General features: G+C 36.5%; 3 protein-coding genes and 1 long non-coding RNA gene across 4 annotated transcripts; 2 read left to right on the top strand and 2 right to left on the bottom strand.

Annotated features, from left to right (window-relative positions):
- Positions 1 to 951: 951 nt before the first annotated feature.
- On the bottom strand, positions 952 to 4991 carry ABCI10 (ABC transporter family protein). The gene is made up of 6 exons (XM_023656618.2): positions 4816 to 4991; positions 4505 to 4676; positions 3398 to 3484; positions 2205 to 2330; positions 1992 to 2114; positions 952 to 1307 (listed from the first exon to the last, which is right to left on the bottom strand). The coding sequence occupies exons 1-6, from the start codon at positions 4896 to 4898 to the stop codon at positions 1095 to 1097; spliced, it is 804 nt and encodes a 267-aa protein (XP_023512386.1). The 5' UTR covers positions 4899 to 4991; the 3' UTR covers positions 952 to 1094.
- A 3581-nt stretch (positions 4992 to 8572) lies between these two features.
- On the bottom strand, positions 8573 to 12791 carry CHX15 (cation/hydrogen exchanger 15). The gene is made up of 3 exons (XM_023656636.2): positions 12519 to 12791; positions 10863 to 11855; positions 8573 to 9973 (listed from the first exon to the last, which is right to left on the bottom strand). Exons 1-3 carry the CDS (start codon positions 12735 to 12737, stop codon positions 8696 to 8698), a joined length of 2490 nt encoding a protein of 829 aa, XP_023512404.2. The 5' UTR covers positions 12738 to 12791; the 3' UTR covers positions 8573 to 8695.
- On the top strand, positions 9654 to 12934 carry LOC111777174 (uncharacterized). Its single transcript, XR_002812352.2, has 3 exons — positions 9654 to 9792; positions 9891 to 10086; positions 12788 to 12934. It is a non-coding gene; the product is annotated as an uncharacterized LOC111777174 (long non-coding RNA).
- A 2525-nt stretch (positions 12935 to 15459) lies between these two features.
- On the top strand, positions 15460 to 17089 carry LOC111777157 (large ribosomal subunit protein uL16). Its single transcript, XM_023656622.2, has 4 exons — positions 15460 to 15582; positions 15695 to 16196; positions 16344 to 16425; positions 16865 to 17089. Exons 1-4 carry the CDS (start codon positions 15573 to 15575, stop codon positions 16931 to 16933), a joined length of 663 nt encoding a protein of 220 aa, XP_023512390.1. The 5' UTR covers positions 15460 to 15572; the 3' UTR covers positions 16934 to 17089.
- The last annotated feature ends 1674 nt before the right edge of the window (positions 17090 to 18763 follow it).

An 18763-nucleotide genomic window follows, 5' to 3' on the forward strand; every position in this document is an offset into this window, starting at 1 on the left:
ATATAATGTCAATGTCAGTGTCGAAGGCATTTTTAGGAAGAAAGAAAGAAGAGAAAACAAACAAATAAAAAGCTTTTCTGCACAAAACATCACCTTTTTATACTTTTCATCAACCAAAGGATGTTGCAGAAAACCACCAAAGATGAATCACCGTTCCAACTATTAGGACTTTGAAGAGATTTTAGGATCTTCAATTTCCCTTCTGACAAATCAAGACAATAAAAATAAGAGAATTTGTAATAGAGATTTTTATGTATTTGGATCATCAATCATCATTCACTAGATTGTAATCTCGGTTGAGAAGATTATAATAAGAAAAGATCAATACAAATCTCATAAGCTTCCTTGAATGTATATCAACTCATCGAATAGATCATTTGTAAATTTACCTGTAACATGAGTTCCAATAGACTTCTTCTAACACCACGATGCTAGCCTCGGTGTCACACCACGATGCTAGCTTCAAGAACCTCTTCACTAACAGATTTATCTCGAGCTATAAGGCGAACTTGAAGGTATATCAACTCATCGAATAGATCATTTGTAATTTACCTGTAACATGAGTTCCAGTAGACTTCTTCTAACACCATGATGCTAGCCTCGATGTCCCACTGCAATGTTAGCTTCAAGGACCTCCTTCACTTGGACTTGTAACGGATTTATCACGAGCTCTAAGACAAACCTGAACTTGTGCTTAAATCAAACCTGATTAATCTTCAGACTCCACAAAAGCACAAACAGCCAACAAAAAGTATTCAATCAAATCCAGACATATGCAAATAAACTTCAAGAAGCCAAAATATTGTACCTGATAATATTTCATATGATATAATACTTGTCATAAGAAAGCGCGTAGTATATCAGAAGGTAATTGCCATAAAGCATATGACGTTACAGCCAATATATAGCGGTTGATATATTCATCAAGGTTAATTAGATGGAAGCTGAAAAGGAGTATAAAAACTTTCTTCATTATGTAACGAAATAATGCAACAACTGAATGATTTTACTATGGAACTAGATAATACAAAACTATATAATGCAATGTTATAATAATGTAACAAGAAAAACATCACTTGAAAGAGAGATGACAGTCACGAATAGTAAATACGCTTGATATAATCTGATTGTTTCGTTTTGATGAAACTTTGGACACTTTCCACATCACCATGCATGATGACTTTCCCATCTTCCATGTAGATAGCACCATCAGCATACTCGAGTTCTTCTAAGCGATGGGTCACCCATAATGCTGTAACATCTTCAGAATTGTGCAAAGAATTCCTAACTGCTTTGATCACCCCCATCTGATTTAGAAAAGAAAATGTTGAAAAAGGATAACAAAATAAGAGGATAGATACAACCTCAAAAAAGTAAATGGTTTGTTTAAATTTTATTTTGGTCCTCGGACTTTCCTACATATTTCATTTTGTCTCCTAAAATTTAAATGGTCTATTTTAGTTTCTCTATCTTTAAAATGTTCTATTTTAGTCTCCATACTACATGCAATTTATTTAGAAACTTGATACTACATTAATTTATCTTTAATAGTTTAACAAGAACTCTATTGTGCATAAAAAGGGCTATTTTACTCCTTATTAATTTGTCATAATAATAAGAACTTAAATTTGTTAGGAAGCTTTGATACTACATATGACTTCCAACCCTTGCTCGTGTACGAATTTAAGGATTAAGTAAATGAAGAAAACGTGTGTCTATATCAAGTTTCTAGTAAATAATTTATTATGCTCATGACCTACCCTACGAATCCCTAGAAAAGTTTAACCTATCTAATTGAGGTTTTGATTAATAAATTTTCGACCTTAAACCATGAACCAAATTTTGAAGGATATCTCTGAACATTCCAAGCCTATCACATTGGCCGCCTAGGGAGTGGGTGGAGACCAGATTATCAGCACAGCATGTCAAATTCTACCATTGGGATTATGTGATGGAACATTCACAAAATCTACTTGTATGATATGAAATACCTGATCCTTCTCATCGAGGAATGTGGTCAGTTCATCTAATAGAAGCACTTTACATGCTTCAGCCAAAGCACCAGCAATGGCAACCCTTTGCTTCTGACCACCACTCAGCGTTTGAACGGATCTCTGAGGAACAAGAATTAGGAACTTTCAAACTAATTTCAGCTGTTGTTTATAACTTCCTATTTTGATAAGCTACAAAACTATATGCCTTGCCTGAAGGTAGCTGGACATGCCAACCGAGCTCAGAGCTTCCAGAACCCTTGATTTAACTTCTTCATTGGTCAGATTTAACTTACCGAGGCCAAATGCAACGTCAGCTTCCACAGTAGGCATCACAACCTGGCAAACAAAAGAATTATTTGCAGCAAATGTTCCTTACAACAATACGAGCAAAAAGAAAGATGATAAACCTGTACAGCTTGTTTGTTTGCAAGAATGCATATGCATGTTTGAAATTCAATAGATTTTCTCAAGCCGGCAACTTTGTGCTTGCTGTTTCTACCATCTTCTAAGGATATATTTTAGGTCAAATTTCAAACCTAGTCCCTGAATTCAGTCGTGTTGATACTAAACTCTCAAAAGCTTCAATTGTATTCCTAAACTTTTTTTTTTATTGATTTATTAAGTTCATACCATTATTATTGGTACTAAAATATTAACATAACTTACAATTTGGATAACAAGTTGTAAATGACATGATAAAAGGAAATATGTCACCAGATAAAATAAGGATAAAGGGGCATAAAAATTTGGTGGGACGGGCAGGCTATAAATAAAAAAAAATTGACCCACCCAAACTTGTTTTATTCAACTAATCCACTCTCCCATGCTAATTTTTCCCACATCATGTTAAATAATTACTCCATTGTCCAGTCAACATGCCCAATCAACATTTAAGTACCAATGTCAACAACAAGAATTAATCAAACTCAAATTGACAGTTTAAGATGCAACACATCCTACGTTTTCAAAGATGAAAGTAATCATGTTGAATCAGTAATCAGTCATGTATTTCTTGCATTCATATCTCATAGTTACAGAGTTCAAACCCTACTTTTGCTGTACTTTATCTAACAAAGTCCATTCTTCAAATCAATGGCATTAGGCTTTGATGATGGTTTCACAAATAGAATACAGAAGTCCTCTAGAGGATGGATGAGCTGACTATAGCTAGTTAGTAGTAACTAACATAATAACTTTCAATGTGGCTCTGATGCAAAACCAACTACATCAAAATAACCCAACAATTACTTCAAGAGCAAAAGGCACACAGTTAAAGCAAAACATATTTACGTACTTTAAAAAGAGGAATTGTGCCATAACAGTAAATTCTCTTCCAAGGTGTTAAATTCAGCTGCAATTTTATCATATACCAACCGAAGGTTAAAACGATGAAGGAAGGTAACCTGATAATCGGGGTTTTGGAAGACAAAGCACTTTGGCTTCTTGACGTATACTGCACCAGTTGATGCATTCAAAAGACCAGCCAAGACCTACATAGGTGAACACATCGAGGACTTATAACTTGCATCATTTTGATCTATTGAACTACAAAAGTATGGTGAAATATTAGGGCCCATTTGATAGTGGTGTTAAATTTTGTACTATTTTGGATACTAAGAAATACGAGTCGTAAATCGCAATACCCAAAGAGTTGTCTCAATAAGAACTTGAAATGTAAGAAGATGCTTTCTGAAGTCGAAGGTTCAAGCCCCGGGCTATAAACATAATGCAATACATCCTTATTATCTCCCAAAGCTGGCATTAGAGTAGATGGAACCTCCACAGAGATTATTTTTATAGCATATTTTTCAAGTGACTTCACTATATTATGCAAAATACAAGACAGTAAGGATTTTCGGCATGTTTGACAAATCACGTTCAGATCAGAACAATTTTCTAATTTGTTTTCAAAACTGTTAATATGGAATTTGATTACGCTTTTATGGATTTCTGTTCTTCTCTTTATCAGTTTCATCAAATTTTCTGCTTCAGTTTGGTCAGTCTCTTCTGGTTTGTTTGGAATTTCTTTTCAGCCTCCAAAATCAATTTTCTTCAGATTCCCTTGGCTCCTCCCTCCTTCGATCTCTTTTGCTCGGAGCTCAGCATTCTCGACTTCTATTTCAGTGTTTTGTAGGATAATTTTTTTTCTTTTCTTTTTTGAGAAATGTTTTAGAATTTTTTGGATAATCCTACTTGGTTGCTTCTTTTTACTCCTTTGGGAAGCTTTCATTCTTTAAGCATTGGTCTCTTTTCATTAATTGAATGAACAATTTTCGTTTCTTATTAAAAAAAATGTTAGTGCAATGCACAGCGAAGTCACTATTTTCTCTTCTTTTGTTTTTCTTTTAGATAATAGTTACGAAACATGTATGGACTCAATTTTATTCTAAACAACAGAAAACTTCTTTCAAAGAGGGAAAAAAAAATGCTCAATCAGGCCTCTGTATCACAATCCAAATCCTTCAAATACAGATTACGGAAAGGGAAACGTGAATGAATCTGGATTGTACCTTCAAGAGAGTGGATTTTCCACAGCCATTAGGTCCAAGAAGCATCCAAAACTGTCCTGACGGAATCCGGAGTGAGCAATCCCTAAGAATAGGCACAATTTTGCCCTGCCGCGTCGTGATCGAGAAGGTGAGGTTACGGCCCTCAATGGCTATATTTTCAGTAAGATTTGCCCTGCATACACACAAACAGACACAAAAATCCAACAAAATAGAACGAGAGCAAATTAACGGAAAGAAAACGACTACAAGAACTGAAAATGGAATAGAATTAACACAATGAAAGAGAGAGTAAATTAAGAGAGTGATGGAACCTGGAAGGGGAGCCGGAGAAGAGAGGGGGAAGAAGAGGCGGCGAAGTCGGAACGGGATTGAAAATGGAACTCTTCAAAAGCATGCTGCTGCAAAAATGGTGGACAACAAATTCAATTGTTCGTAATGAAAGTCCTTGAAGATTGTAATCACCCTAAGAATTTTGTTGGACTCTCAATGGTAGAAGGAGCAGAACTTAGCCTCTACACCTTTATTTATTTTATTTATTTATTTATTTATTTATAAAATCATCCTCCTAATTGGGGAAGGGTAGAAATGTCCATCTTACCTGTGCTACCCGCCTCTAGCTACATTTAGAGAACGGGAGAGAAAGTGAGGAATTTTTTTTTTTTTTCAAGATGATTTTGCAGTCAAATTACCTTTGAGACACGGTCGTTAACTCAATCTTAAAAGTTGTTTTCTCGTTTTAGTATCATACCATATCCTCCGAAGATTGTACTAAGCTTAAAATATGGAAGAAAAAAAAATTACTCTTGTGGCAATGGGCAGGCGCCCGCGCCGGAGCACGCGGGCTGGACGAGGCGCGCGCACGGGAGGGAGAGGGTTGGGCGGGCATGCGCGCGGGAGAACGCGAGAGGGGCGGGGCGCGCGCTCTGGAGCACAAGGGCTGGGTGAGGGCGCACGCAGGAGCACGCGGGCGGGGCAGAGTGGGCGCGCGCGGGAACGTTCTGACACCGCCCCACCGTGCACGTTCCGCCACCGCGCCACCGCCGTCAAACGCCCTCAACCTCCGACCACCTAGAATATTCTTCATCACAGTCCCACTCTATTTAATATATATATATATATATATATATATATATATATATACGCGTCATTTTTTTCTATATTAAAAAAATAAATTAGTTAATTTTCATGCTTTTTATGATAATATTTGAATTAAAAATCCTCTCATACATATTTTAAAATTGTTAAAAGATTTCGGTGTAATATTAAAATTTGAATTTTAAATCGATAGAATATTTTATATATATATATTAATTTATTAATATTTTTATACCATTTTTAATGAAGGTTATATTTAGAATTGGAAGCTTTAAAATAGCTATTTTTTAAAAAAAATAATAAATGAGAAAAAAATTACACAGACGAGAAAATAAATGAGAAACTTCTGGATGATGAAAAATGAAATAGGTGGCAGAAATGGAGACAGAGAAACGTTTTCCCATCCACACCCTGTCCTATAAACATCCTTGCTCGTCAGTACTAAGAGGAAACTTAGTAGACTTTAGGGTTGATTCGGTTAACGTTGTCCGTAAACATAGTGGAAGCTCAAGAATCGGTAGGATCTAGAGTTGATCGAGCTCATGCTATCTAGAAACATAGAGGAAACTCAAAGATTAGTAAGCTCAATGATTGATCCAGTTGACGGTGTCCAAAAATATAGTAGCAGTTCAAGGATTGATAGGCTCTAGAGTTGTTCAAGTTGGCATTATCTAAAAACATGATGTTCAACATCATCGAGGAGAAAATCCACCGTCGTCAACCTGATCCAAAGACTACTGACCACTTCAACCAAAGGAAAAGGACCTGCAATGACAGAGACCACTGACTCTCTTCTTATTTCTTGTTTGGGACACCTAACAAGGATTAACGTTGCACAGTCGGGAATAGAGCGGTAACGGCTAATAGTTAGCCTATTCACTCAATCTTCTTTAACAGGCTCCCTTTTTTCATTTCCTTGTTTTGTCGGTTAGGTTCTCCATATTACGAGCATGGAAAGCCTTCTCCTTTATCTACACAATTTTCCCGTGATCCAATTTTATCAGCCCAAGTCACTGAGAGTTTGCCTTCGCGGGTCACTCGTTCTCAAAGACTAGCCTCGGCTCAAATGCCTTTGCCACCGAATTCTTGAAAGGAGTCGAAGTCCAGCCCCATCAGAAGAGAACTTTGTCTCCTAACCAAGGTCTACGTCAGAATCATCTGAAGCTGAAGTAGCTCATTCCCTAAACAACGTGGGCTAGGAGAAGAGTATTTCCCGCAATGACTACGACCGATTCATCTCGACGTCTCTTCTGTCATACACTTGAGTTTCTTTTTCGCATAATAATCCAAATGAGATATCCTAATGGAGCATCAACACGTTTCCATATCCAATTAATTACCTGCAAAGATAGATGATTTTAAATTAAAAACTGGTAATATATTATAAGAATGTAAATATATAAGAGCATAGAGACAGACCTAGAGGTTTAAGTAGAACTCAAAACAGTGGACAGATTACCGGCCACCAAGATTTTGTACACTGTAAACTATAGAAATTTAATGTGCAAAGGAAGGTCAAGTTTATCTGTCAATAAATTAACAAAGGGCCCGAGTATGAGATTTTGAAGGTGTGAGATCCCACGTTAGTTGGGGAGGAGAATGAAACATTATTTACGAAGGTGTTGAAACCTCTCACAAGCAAATGTCTTTTAAATACCGAGTTTTATAAAAACTTGTTCAAAATATTTGACCGTTTTAATGTTTACCATAGCTCCTAGATCAATATGTAGTACGAACGAGAAAATTCTTAATTATTTTAGAAATTTTTAACACTAAAATAGTGACACAAAATAGAACGATAAAAAATTAGTTTCAATTGATTTAAAGATTTTGTTATAAAATTGAGAGAAGTAAATTCTAATATATTTATTATCTATTTATTGCAACATTATTTTATCACAATTTATATATTTCTTTTATTTTTATAATAGTTTAAGACCCTATAAATCGTAGATAAATAAATTTTAAAATAAAATAAATTTTTTACCATCTGATAACCCAACTCGAAAATATCAGGTTAAGCTGGCTGGGTTGTGAAAATTTTCGGGTTGAGTTGGGTTACCAATCCAACAACCGGAACTTTTGGATTCCGTAAAAAAAAAAAAAAAAAAAAAAATCCCTCAACCCAACTCAACTTTTTTTCTTTTTTAATTAATCAATTAATTAATTTTGCATCATCTTATTATTATTTTCTAACAGCGAAGAGTTTAATTTATTTCTCTATGTATTTGTATATTTTACCAAACATTCATTTAAAATAATTTTAATATTTATAATATATATAATAAATTAGTTTTGTGCTAGATATAATTATAATTAAATATGTAAAAATATAAGTTTAAACTAATATTCTTTGTCCAATTTAGGGTAGGTTCCCGCGAATTAAATATACATTTTTAGTGTCTAAAGTAAAATGAATTATGGATAAAATTAATTTTTGACGGGCGAGTGAACAATTTTTTTTTTTTTTTTTTTGCCAAGTTTCGAGATGTTAATTATGACTTTCGTGTTTAATTTTAATTAGGTTCATAGAGTTAAAAAAAAAATTAATTTTAATTTTAATTATTAAGTTTTGAATTTAATTTTCATTTAGTCGTTTAATATTATTCTCATAATTTAATTTTAGAATTTTAAAATTAATTATAAAAACCTAGTTTATATTTTGAAAAAACCCAAAAAAAAAAAAATACAAAATAAATAAATTCCATTTAATTTTAGAAAAACCTAATTACTATTTCATTTTTTATTCTAAAAAATTAAGCTTATTATCTATTATATATATATATATATATAAACAAGCTGTTTTTTTTTTTTTTTTTTTAATTTAAAAATTGATAAGGAATTCACAATTAAATTAATTTTCATTTATTCTACATTGCAATACAAAAAATAATTTAAAAATTGGCATTTAAAAATAATTACTAAACTAGTGAGTATTAATGAAAAATAAATTAAAAATAAATTAAAAAAAAATTAAATTCATAAGAAAAAAATTAATATTTACAAAATTTAAAGTTCTAAAAATAGATGAGTTTTTGAATGAGTTGTTTCAAAAGAATTGGAGGGGGAAAAGAATCTGATTCTGTAATGCAATGATCATGTACTGTACATATTTTGAGGTTCTGATGGAGGATGTGGCCGCAAATTCGTGGATCTCAAGGTTTGGAAGGGCTCGTTTGGATCTTCTTCGTCTCCATGATCCCCCACCATTGCTGCTCCGAACTGTTGCACTACCAAAACTGAAGTCGTCGCTGCAAAATCCGACGAAGCTAACAAATCGCCGATTGCTCCAAGCTCTGGACATTCGCTCCAGTCTGTGAGTCCCGCGGTGAGAGGCGATATGTGAGATTCTCCTCTCCCCACGATGAACAGGTCGTGAGTATCATCCATTGTTCGTATGCCTGCTACTGTCTCCTCGCCGTTGTTCGAGACTTTCTCGTTGTAAGATATTGAATCGTTATTTGAGCTTTTTGTTCTGAATTCCTTTATGAGTTCTTCGTCCAGTTTCCTCTCTCTGTCGGCATCTGTTTCTGTAGTTGAAGCTATTGGTGTGTTATCTTCTTGGTTTGGTTCTGATGCTTCTTCTCCAGCGATGAATCGCATTACGGTTAAGCTTACTCGCGGATGTTCTGACATTCTCCATGCGTATGATAGGGCTTCTCTATCGTCTTGTCCACCGAAGAACAACATGGTTATGTTATAGTGACATTCCTTGTTCGATGCGACTCGATTCGAGCCGTTTAAGCCTCGATCCACTAGGATTCCGACGGAACAAGGGGCATTGGCTAACACATTTTGGTTTACCAATCTAAACGCTGGATTTGTGGCTTCCATTCCTCCATCCACTGTTTGTTGCTTGTGGAATGGGATGATTATGAAGGCCACACGTTTATCCTCGGCTAAATTGCAGATGTCTTCGTGCATTGTGGAGTAGGGGGAAATGGCTGTGAGCGGCTGAACTGAGATGCATTCGACGTGTTGCTCGTAGTTCTCGAATGCATTGATGATGTGATCTGATTGAGCTTGGGTTCGATTTAGGGCAGGGCGACCTGATTTTCTGGTGTTGTGGACAATGAGCATGGCAGAGGCTCGGCCTGTGAGTTCGACCAAGTGTAGAACGTAAATGCAAATTGGGGATCTTTTGGTTGGGTTTGAGGCATCAAGGAGGTTAATGATCGTTGGCACATTTCGAGGTGTGTGGATGCAAACTAATACTCTGAACTCTGAATCTGGTTTCGATGCTTGGATTGTTCGTTTCTTATACGGTAGAAACCTTCTTGTTGGCCTATAGATTATGGTAACTACAGGCGTTATTATCCCAGTCATAAAGAGGGCTACAATCACCATAACTGTGAACGTTTTATCATCCAACACCTGCACATTATGTTTACATTGATACTTTGGTGAGAATGGCATGAAAAGAGGCAAAGTTTATGACAAAGAAAAAGAAAAACAACCCAACTTCTTCTATCTGCAGAGAATTCCAGGTTAGTATGCATTCATTATTGTTGCTCATGTGCTTAATATCTAGGATAATGGGTGCGTGCGTGGTGGATAGCAAGAGAAAACTCAACCCAACTTATTAGATTTATAGGGAATTTCAGCTCAATGTATGTTGCTCGTGTTGGGAGGGACAGTATTGTTGAGGATTGTTGGAAGAGAAGTCCCACGTCCACTAATTAAGGGGTTGATCATGGGTTTATAAGAAAGGAATACATCTCCATTGGTACGAAGCCTTTTGGGGAAGCCAAAAGCAAAGCCACGAGAGCTTTTGCTCAAAGTGGACAATATCATACCATTGTTGAGTGTCGTGATTCCTAACAAAATATCATACTATTATGGAGGGTCGTGAATCCTAACAAAGTATTATACCATTGTGGAGGGTCGTGATTCCTAACAAAGTATCATACCATTGTGGAGGGTTGTGATTCCTAACATAAGACCATATCATTAGGGAGGGTCATGATTCCTAACAAAATATCACACCATTGCGGAAGGTCGTGATTCCTAACAAAATATTATACCATTGTGGAGGGTCATGATTCTCAACAAAATATCATACCATTATGGAGGGTCGTGATTCCTAACATAATACCATACCATTATGGAGGGTCATGATTCCTAACAAAATATCACACCATTGCGGACGGTTGTGATTCCTAACAAAATATTATACCATTGTGGAGGGTCATGATTCCTAACAAACTATCATACCATTATGGAGGATCGTGATTCCTAACAAGTATGTGTTGAGAGCGTTTACCTTTTGGTCCTTTCCGACGTTGAGGATGATCATTTCAATAAGGCCTTTGGTGTTCATAAGCAAGCCTAAGGTGACACCTTCTCGATAGGACATCTGATAACAAATGGAAGCAAGGAGAGTTCCAATGATTTTTCCAGCAAAAGCAAGGAGAGTGATTGATAGAATAGCTACCCAAGAGGTTGATCCTTCTATGCGATTCACATTAGTCTTAAGCCCACTTATTGCAAAGAAGAGAGGGAGAAGAAGCCCTGAAACAAAATCCTCAAGTTTCTCAATTAAAGCAACCCCAAGTGATCCATTTGGGATAACCAACCCGAACACAAAAGCCCCAAAAACCGAGTGTGTTCCAAGGGCATCTGTAACAAACCCTGAGATCATAACCCCTGTGAGGATCAAACATATATAGAACTCACTGATACTCTCACCTTCTGGAGTTTTTCGAATCATCCACGAGATCAAGGGTCGAACGATGAAGATACAAAACAAAACAAAGCCTGTACTTGACAATATAACCCATAAGGAAGCCATAGATGAGGTATCATTCTCGGATAAGGCTATGGCTATAGCTAAGAGAACCCAAGCACACATGTCATTGAAAAGGGCAGAGGCCATAGCCATCCTTCCAATCTCTGAGTTTATCAGTTTAAGCTCTGCAAGAATTCTAGCTAGCACTGGGAAAGCTGTCACGGAGAGTGCAATACCAAGAAACATAATGTAAGTGATGTTCAATTCCTCATCTGTTTTGTGCAACTGGAATGAAAAGGCAGCTCCTATGCTGAATGGAAGAATCATTCCTGCTACAGCTATTGCCATTGCCTTCGACCCAGTTCTACGAATCACTGACAGATCCATCTCCACACCAACCAAGAACAAAAAGTAGAGAAGCCCCACGTTGGCCATTGTTTCAAGCACCATTACACTTCTTAAAGGAAATACGGTGTTGGCAAAATCTGTACTCCTCCCTAGAACCGAAGGCCCCAAAATCACTCCGCCCTGTTACACACACAAACAAAGTTTAAAGCTGTTGAGGATTGTTAGTGGGGGAATCCTAGAATGATCATGGGTTTATAAGTACGAAATACATCTACATTGGTAATGAGTTGTTTAGGGAAGCCCAAAGCAAAACCACGAGAGCTTATGCTCAAAGCGGACAATATCATACTATTGTGAAGATCCGTGATTCTTAACATATATCAGAGGCATGCCCTTAACTTAGCCATGTCAATAAATTCCTCAAATGTCGAACAAAGAAGTTGTGAGCCTTGAACGTGTAGTCAAAAAGTGACTCAAGTGTCGAACAAAAGGGTGTACTTTGTTCGAGGGCTCGAAAGGAAGGAATCGAGCCTCAATTAAAGGGAGGCTGCTCGATGACTCCATAGGCATTCAGGGGAGGTTTTATGGTATACTTTGTTCGAGGAGAGGATTGTTGGTGGAGAGTCTCATATTAGCTAATTAAGAGGATGATCATGGGTTTATAAGTAAGAAATACATCTACAATGGTATGAAGCCTTTAGGGGAAATCCAAAGCAAAGCCACGAGAGTTTATGCTCAAAGTGGACAATATCATACCGTTGTGGAGATCCGTGATTCCTAACAGTTAGCGCAAGCCGTGAAAATAAAATGACAAGTACTTTAGATAAGAGATCTTAAACTCACCAAAATTTCAGAGATGACTCGAGGTTGACGTAAGGGTTTTAAGAGAAAAACCAAAGTGCGAGTCATCACAACCACCATTGTTAACTGTAAGATGAAGAGAGGGAGAGAATAATCAAGAGGGTTATCGCCTTGCCACACCCCATTTGTTGTGATCATGCTAGGCGCATAGCAAACGATTGTATCATCTGTGCTATTCGCTATCGAAGCCTGCTCATCCATGTCTTCTTCTCTTTTGCTAATCACCTCTCTTACAAACCCACCATTAACAGGTTCTCTTGATGAAACTTGTGGAAGCTATGCGAGGAAGAACGTGAAACTTTTGAAAGAAAAATGAACCAATGAACTGTAAATGCTTAGAGCTTCATTGGTTTGCTGTCTCTGTTACCAGCGAGGACCCAGCTTATCTGAATGGGTAAGGAGAAAACAGAACGAGAAATATCGAAATAATACTTGTGTTTTGAGAAGGTTGGTGATCTGTGGTCAATGATGGATTGACTATTTTCGTACCCCATATTCTTGGTGTGTTGAAAAAATAGGCCCTTTTTAGCAGTGCACATTATTAACCCATCGTTAGGGAATGGTGAGAGTTTTTTTTTTTTTTTTTTTTTTTTTTTTTTTTTTGTCCACGATTAATTATTAATTATAATTATAATTAATGTTCAATGTAAAAAAAAAAAATTATTTGTTTTAATTTTATTTGATTATATAATTTCTATAATAGTATATTAAATAATACTAATTTTGATTTATATGAGTTTATTTATTTATTTATTTATTTTGTCTCGAGAAAAAATAAATACAATGTCATGTTGCATGTGCTTGTATTTTTTACTCAAACAGCGGGATCACTTATTAGGTATTTGTATAATACTCAACACTTTCTAAAATATTTTATTTTTAAGTAATACAAGATCATCCTAGATGATCGACGATGATTGCTATACAGGCTATGGCTAGTCAGGTTCGAGTTAGTTTCGACATAGTTTTTCGTACTTTAGTTTTAAAGATCTTCTTTTATGCCAAATAAAAGCTTTAAAAATACTCAAGTCACGTGCTAACTTTATATTTCAAGTAAAGGCAAGATACCTTGCACGGTTAACAGCGACATCACATTAAAGACCATGAAACTTGCATAGGTTAGTTACATTTATTTGCGACCATGAAACTTGCATAGGTTAGTTACATTTATTTGCGACATCACATTAAAGACCATGAAACTTGCATAGGTTAGTTACATTTATTTTTCGTAGACTTTAGGTTAGTGTAGGTCATTCTTCTTCCAATATTTTATTTTAATTTACTTTAAATATTTCCTTTATTGTACTTTAAGACTCTATTTTAAATATATAAGTCCACGACAGTGTTTTATGAAATTATTTTAAATGAATTTTTCGTATAAAAGGATTATATCTTGTACATGGTAGCATCTCTAGTTCCCTTTGGAAATTAGGGTCGTTACATGTTATGACATGCTATGAGATACTTGAGATAGAAGATTTACGATGCACAACCCATAAGCTATGATTCAGGCGTGCTTTGGAATAAGCGATCTGTTACCGAGCCGTATTATTGGGAATAACAAAAGCATCTCTAAATACTCAAAGTTTCATATCGGAAGCAAGTTTTCAAGAAAATGCTCGAGTTTTAGCAAAAGCCGCCCTCCAAAGTCGTTTCGATTGGTTGAGAGGTCTGAAAGAGAACGTTGTTTTAGGAGGAATGATATCCGTTGGTACCGGAGTCAGAGAATTAGCGCACCGTTCGAGGCAACATAACAATATTCATTTAGAAACCCCTAAAAAAAAATTCGAGGGGGAAATGAGAGATATTTTGTTTCACCACAAAGAATTATTTTTTAAGGTTAGTTGTGTCATACAAATCATTTAAAGGTGAAAACTATAGGAACCTCATGCATTTTGTGTGTACATATACATCGGGTTACTTCTGCATTTATGATAATGCGTACGGACGTGTACAATATGATGATGATCATGCTTCGCATGACACTATCTAGACTAGCTCGACTATGATGGGTCTAGGGGGTGTGAACCACCTGGGGATCCATGCTCGTACATGTGGGTCGTGTGTAGAAAAGTATTACACATCCAATTTTGTCCGAACTGGAGGCCACCCCTACGATGATTTTAACGATTGGTCTCTAGATGATGTGTTGTATGTGTTTGCATTTCTTGACCTCAATAGTGAAGTCACTTAGCTCAGTATTTTTTAAAATACTCAAGCCGTGTGGTACTTTTATTTCAGGTAAAAGTAAGGTACCCCTATACGACTGACAACGACATCGTAAGTAAAGACCATGACACGTGCATTGGATAATAGTATTTCATTTTCTTACACTTACAATAGTATAGGGTGTTTTTACCTTTAATGTTTTAGTTGTTTTTATTTATTATTTCTTTATATTATTTTAAAGATGCTTTAACACGTAAGTCCATGACCGTGTTTTAAGATGAAGTTTTAAATGTTTATTCCACATAAAGAGTCTAGGTTATGACGACGATAGCGACTTCAGGTTAATAGAAATCTAGGGTCGTTACAAGAGCGGTACCTCTCCCAATAAAATAACGTTCAGGGACAAACGAAGACGGAAGCTAGTGGACATGTGATACCCGAGTAAAGGAGGGGTACATGAATGAACCGATACCACATTCAAATGAGAGCGAACTTAGGATAAGATAACTAAGAAAAGCTTAAAGGAAATGAAAGTTAGGGACGAACCAAGGTGGGAGCTGATGGGAATGTGACACCCAAATAAAAGAGGGATACATGAATGAACCCGAGACACATAATCAGAGCTATCTTGAGGATAGAATGACTAAGAAAGACTTACAATAATGACGGAGACTATTCATTTTATTTTTAAATATATTTTCACATTAATAATTAAAATTGATTTGTAGTTGGGCTTTTTCCCGGCCCGTAATAGTGGGCCTGGGCCTTTACAAAGTTCGGGTTCCTTATAAGTATCTAAAACCCTAATTTACAACCTACGAGATCGAAGTTCAGTTGCAGCAGCAGAGGGACGGGGGAACCAGCGCCATGGGGAGAAGTATTTTTCTTTCTTCTTCGTATAATGTCTTCATAGAATCCTGTGTGATTGCTTTTCATTGTTTTTGTTTTTGTATTTGATTTTGATTTTGATTTTGATTTTGATTTTGTAGGACCTGCTAGATGTTACCGCCAAATTAAGAACAAACCCTATCCCAAATCGCGATTTTGTCGCGGTGTCCCCGATCCCAAGATCAGGATATATGATGTTGGAATGAAGAAGAAGGGTGTTGATGAATTCCCATTCTGTGTGCACCTTGTGAGTTGGGAGAAAGAAAATGTGTCCAGTGAGGCTTTGGAAGCAGCTCGTATTGCATGTAATAAGTACATGTCGAAATTTGCTGGGAAGGATGCGTTCCATTTGAGGGTCAGAGTGCACCCCTTCCATGTTCTTCGAATTAACAAGATGCTTTCGTGTGCTGGGGCTGATAGGCTCCAAACTGGCATGAGAGGTGCTTTTGGTAAGCCACAAGGAACTTGTGCAAGAGTTGCCATCGGTCAGGTTCTTCTTTCGGTTCGATGCAAGGACAACAACAGCCAACATGCTCAGGAGGCCCTCCGCCGTGCTAAGTTCAAGTTCCCTGGTCGTCAGAAGATCATTGTTAGCAGGAAGTGGTATGCCCCTTGACTAGGATGTGTATTAAGTTTCGTGTGTAGTGTGTGCACTTTTCATATTCTTAGTTCTTTGACTGGGATCTGAGGAAACCTTTTTTTAGGGCCTAATTTGATTTAATGATGATTGTTCAACATTTTCTTTCTCAGGGGATTCACTAAATTCAGCCGAGCTGATTATCTTAAGTTCAAGTCAGAGAACAAGATCATGCCAGATGGTGTTAATGCAAAGGTATCTGATCGTATACTTTTTCACCGCTGTTCTAATTGTTGGGAGTGCCTTGATCTTTTTTGTTTATAAGCACAATAGGGGAATGAATCTAATCGTGGATAGGGGAGGCTACTTTCTCTTCCACTTAAAAGGAATTGCAGTGCATTAAACTAAAAAAATTACAAAGCATTTGATACAATGTCTAGTTGAAACTAAAGAAGCATAGGGCACGACTTTAAGGCCAACAGCATGGTTATTACCTTAGAATTCTTTGAATGGGGCTTCCTTCTTAGCCTGTAGGATCATATTTTCAAGTGTGTTCTAATATGTCTTGGTTGTTTATCACTTATAAGCCACAACCTCAGGATCGATATGTTTATATATTTCTGTAGTTTGTTTGGATTTGCATAGTTCTTACTTGTTATTTGTTAACTCATGATGTGGAAATTGGACTGTGCAGCTTCTTGGATGCCATGGACCCCTCGCTAACCGTCAGCCCGGAAGAGCTTTTCTATCCGAAGCTGCCTAAGTTAAGCTAGTTAATTTTCCGTTTTTAAATTTATATGGAATTAGTGTCAACATTTTTACCATTGTCTCTGTTTGAACTTTGTGAAATCAGCGATTTCCTATTTGCTGTGGCTTATTACTTTTTGAAATTTGAATGGAACTTTGTTTCTTTTGACCATATTAGCTCGTTATGCCTACAGTTTTGATTTAATACCAAGTTGCTTAACTGGGAAACTAGCCCATTTGCAAAGACTTTTTTTTCTTCTCTTGTGCAAAATCTGGGGCAGATTGGTTTCCTTTCTCTATACTCTTATTTGTTAGGTATGTTCCACTTCTCTTCTCATTTCAGTTTCAATTTCCACTGTCAGAGCATTTTTGAAACGCAACTCCTAACTAGAGATGTATTTAGATATCCGTTTCCTGTTCATGAAATGGTTAGTTCCAACTTTTGATCAAAATGAGGAGTCTTTCAGAACATAGAGTTCGGTGTCAAGTCCCAATGTTTATGCTGTTACTTTCTTTATGATTGGAGCTAGATACCTTTCCTGCTTGTTTCTCTTTCTTGCAAGTTCTTCTACCACTTGATTGATTCTTTTCTCCTTTCCTTTTGAGAATCTTGTTCATGTGGGTGCTTGTGATTTTCCCATCCATCTTTTGATTCTATTTCGTGTTCGTGCCCACTGTAGCCTTCAAAAACCATTCTGGGGACTTTTCCATTTTGATTTTCGCTCGGCATGGGTGGAGCCAATTAGTTTTTGGATGAAAAGTAACTATTCTATGTTCAATATTGCCCAGGAAAAGCATCATCTCTTAAAGACAGTATACAAAAAGGCTATTTTGTATTGAAGATGGTGTTATGAAAAACCATTATAGGTTAAAAATAGATTTATCAATACCAACATATTTTCAAGGTAATGGATAGATGCTTTATCTTCATACTCTTTTATAGTATTCGCTATTAGCTATACAATAAACAGGGGCTGTTAGAATTCGCACAAAAATGCTATAGAAGTAAATGATTATGGTAGCCATTTAAACTCCGTAGTCAAAACTTTTAAAGAGTGTCTTCAACCTAGGTGTTTTCTTAGAAGCTAACGTATTATTGTTGGTTGTTTTTGGCATGTTACGCATTATCGTTAGTTTCACGATTTTAAAAAAATGCGTCTATTAGGTAGAGAGTACGTTTTGTTCCTCTTTCTAGTCTGTGGGGTCCTCTCTCTAACTGATGAATGTTAGTAGATATTATTCACTTTGGCTTATTACGTATTGTCGCCCTCCTAATTGTAAAACACCTCTACTAGTAAGAGGTTTGCACATGTTTGTAACAATTGCTTCGTTTCTTCCTCCGATCGATGTGCGGTTCTGATACCATGTATGAAACTCAAACTCACTTTTAATAGATATTGTCCTCTTTTCAAGTTCTAACTCTTCATAATCCTTATAATCTATTTAGTACTTTTGTGATTCAAAGGATTCAAAGGGTCGGTATGTAGTACTTTTGTGATTCAAAGGGCTGGTATTTAGTACTTTTTGTGATTCAAAGAGCCAGTATTGAGGTTAGTTGTCTACCCTCGGAAAGTATATTATAGACACTCGGGTAGAAAGGTTTGGGAACCAACCGAAGACAAAGAGGGGAGGGATTCTCAATCTCATTAGAAGGCAAGTTAATATGGCAAGACTGTCATAAAGAGATCGGGAGTGGAACTTTTTTTTGTTTATATTCCCTTAAAAAGAGTCGGTGTTAATGGATTTATCCACCCTAAGGCTCATCCTCCCCTCGTTGGTTGACTAGACATCTTCAGTATCCCCCTCATTCTCATTCTAATAGAAAGGCCGAGAATGACCAGAGGTG

Source organism: Cucurbita pepo, chromosome 16 (genome assembly GCF_057944985.1).
Source record: "Cucurbita pepo subsp. pepo isolate OVF chromosome 16, ASM5794498v1, whole genome shotgun sequence".
Lineage (NCBI taxonomy): Eukaryota > Viridiplantae > Streptophyta > Magnoliopsida > Cucurbitales > Cucurbitaceae > Cucurbita > Cucurbita pepo.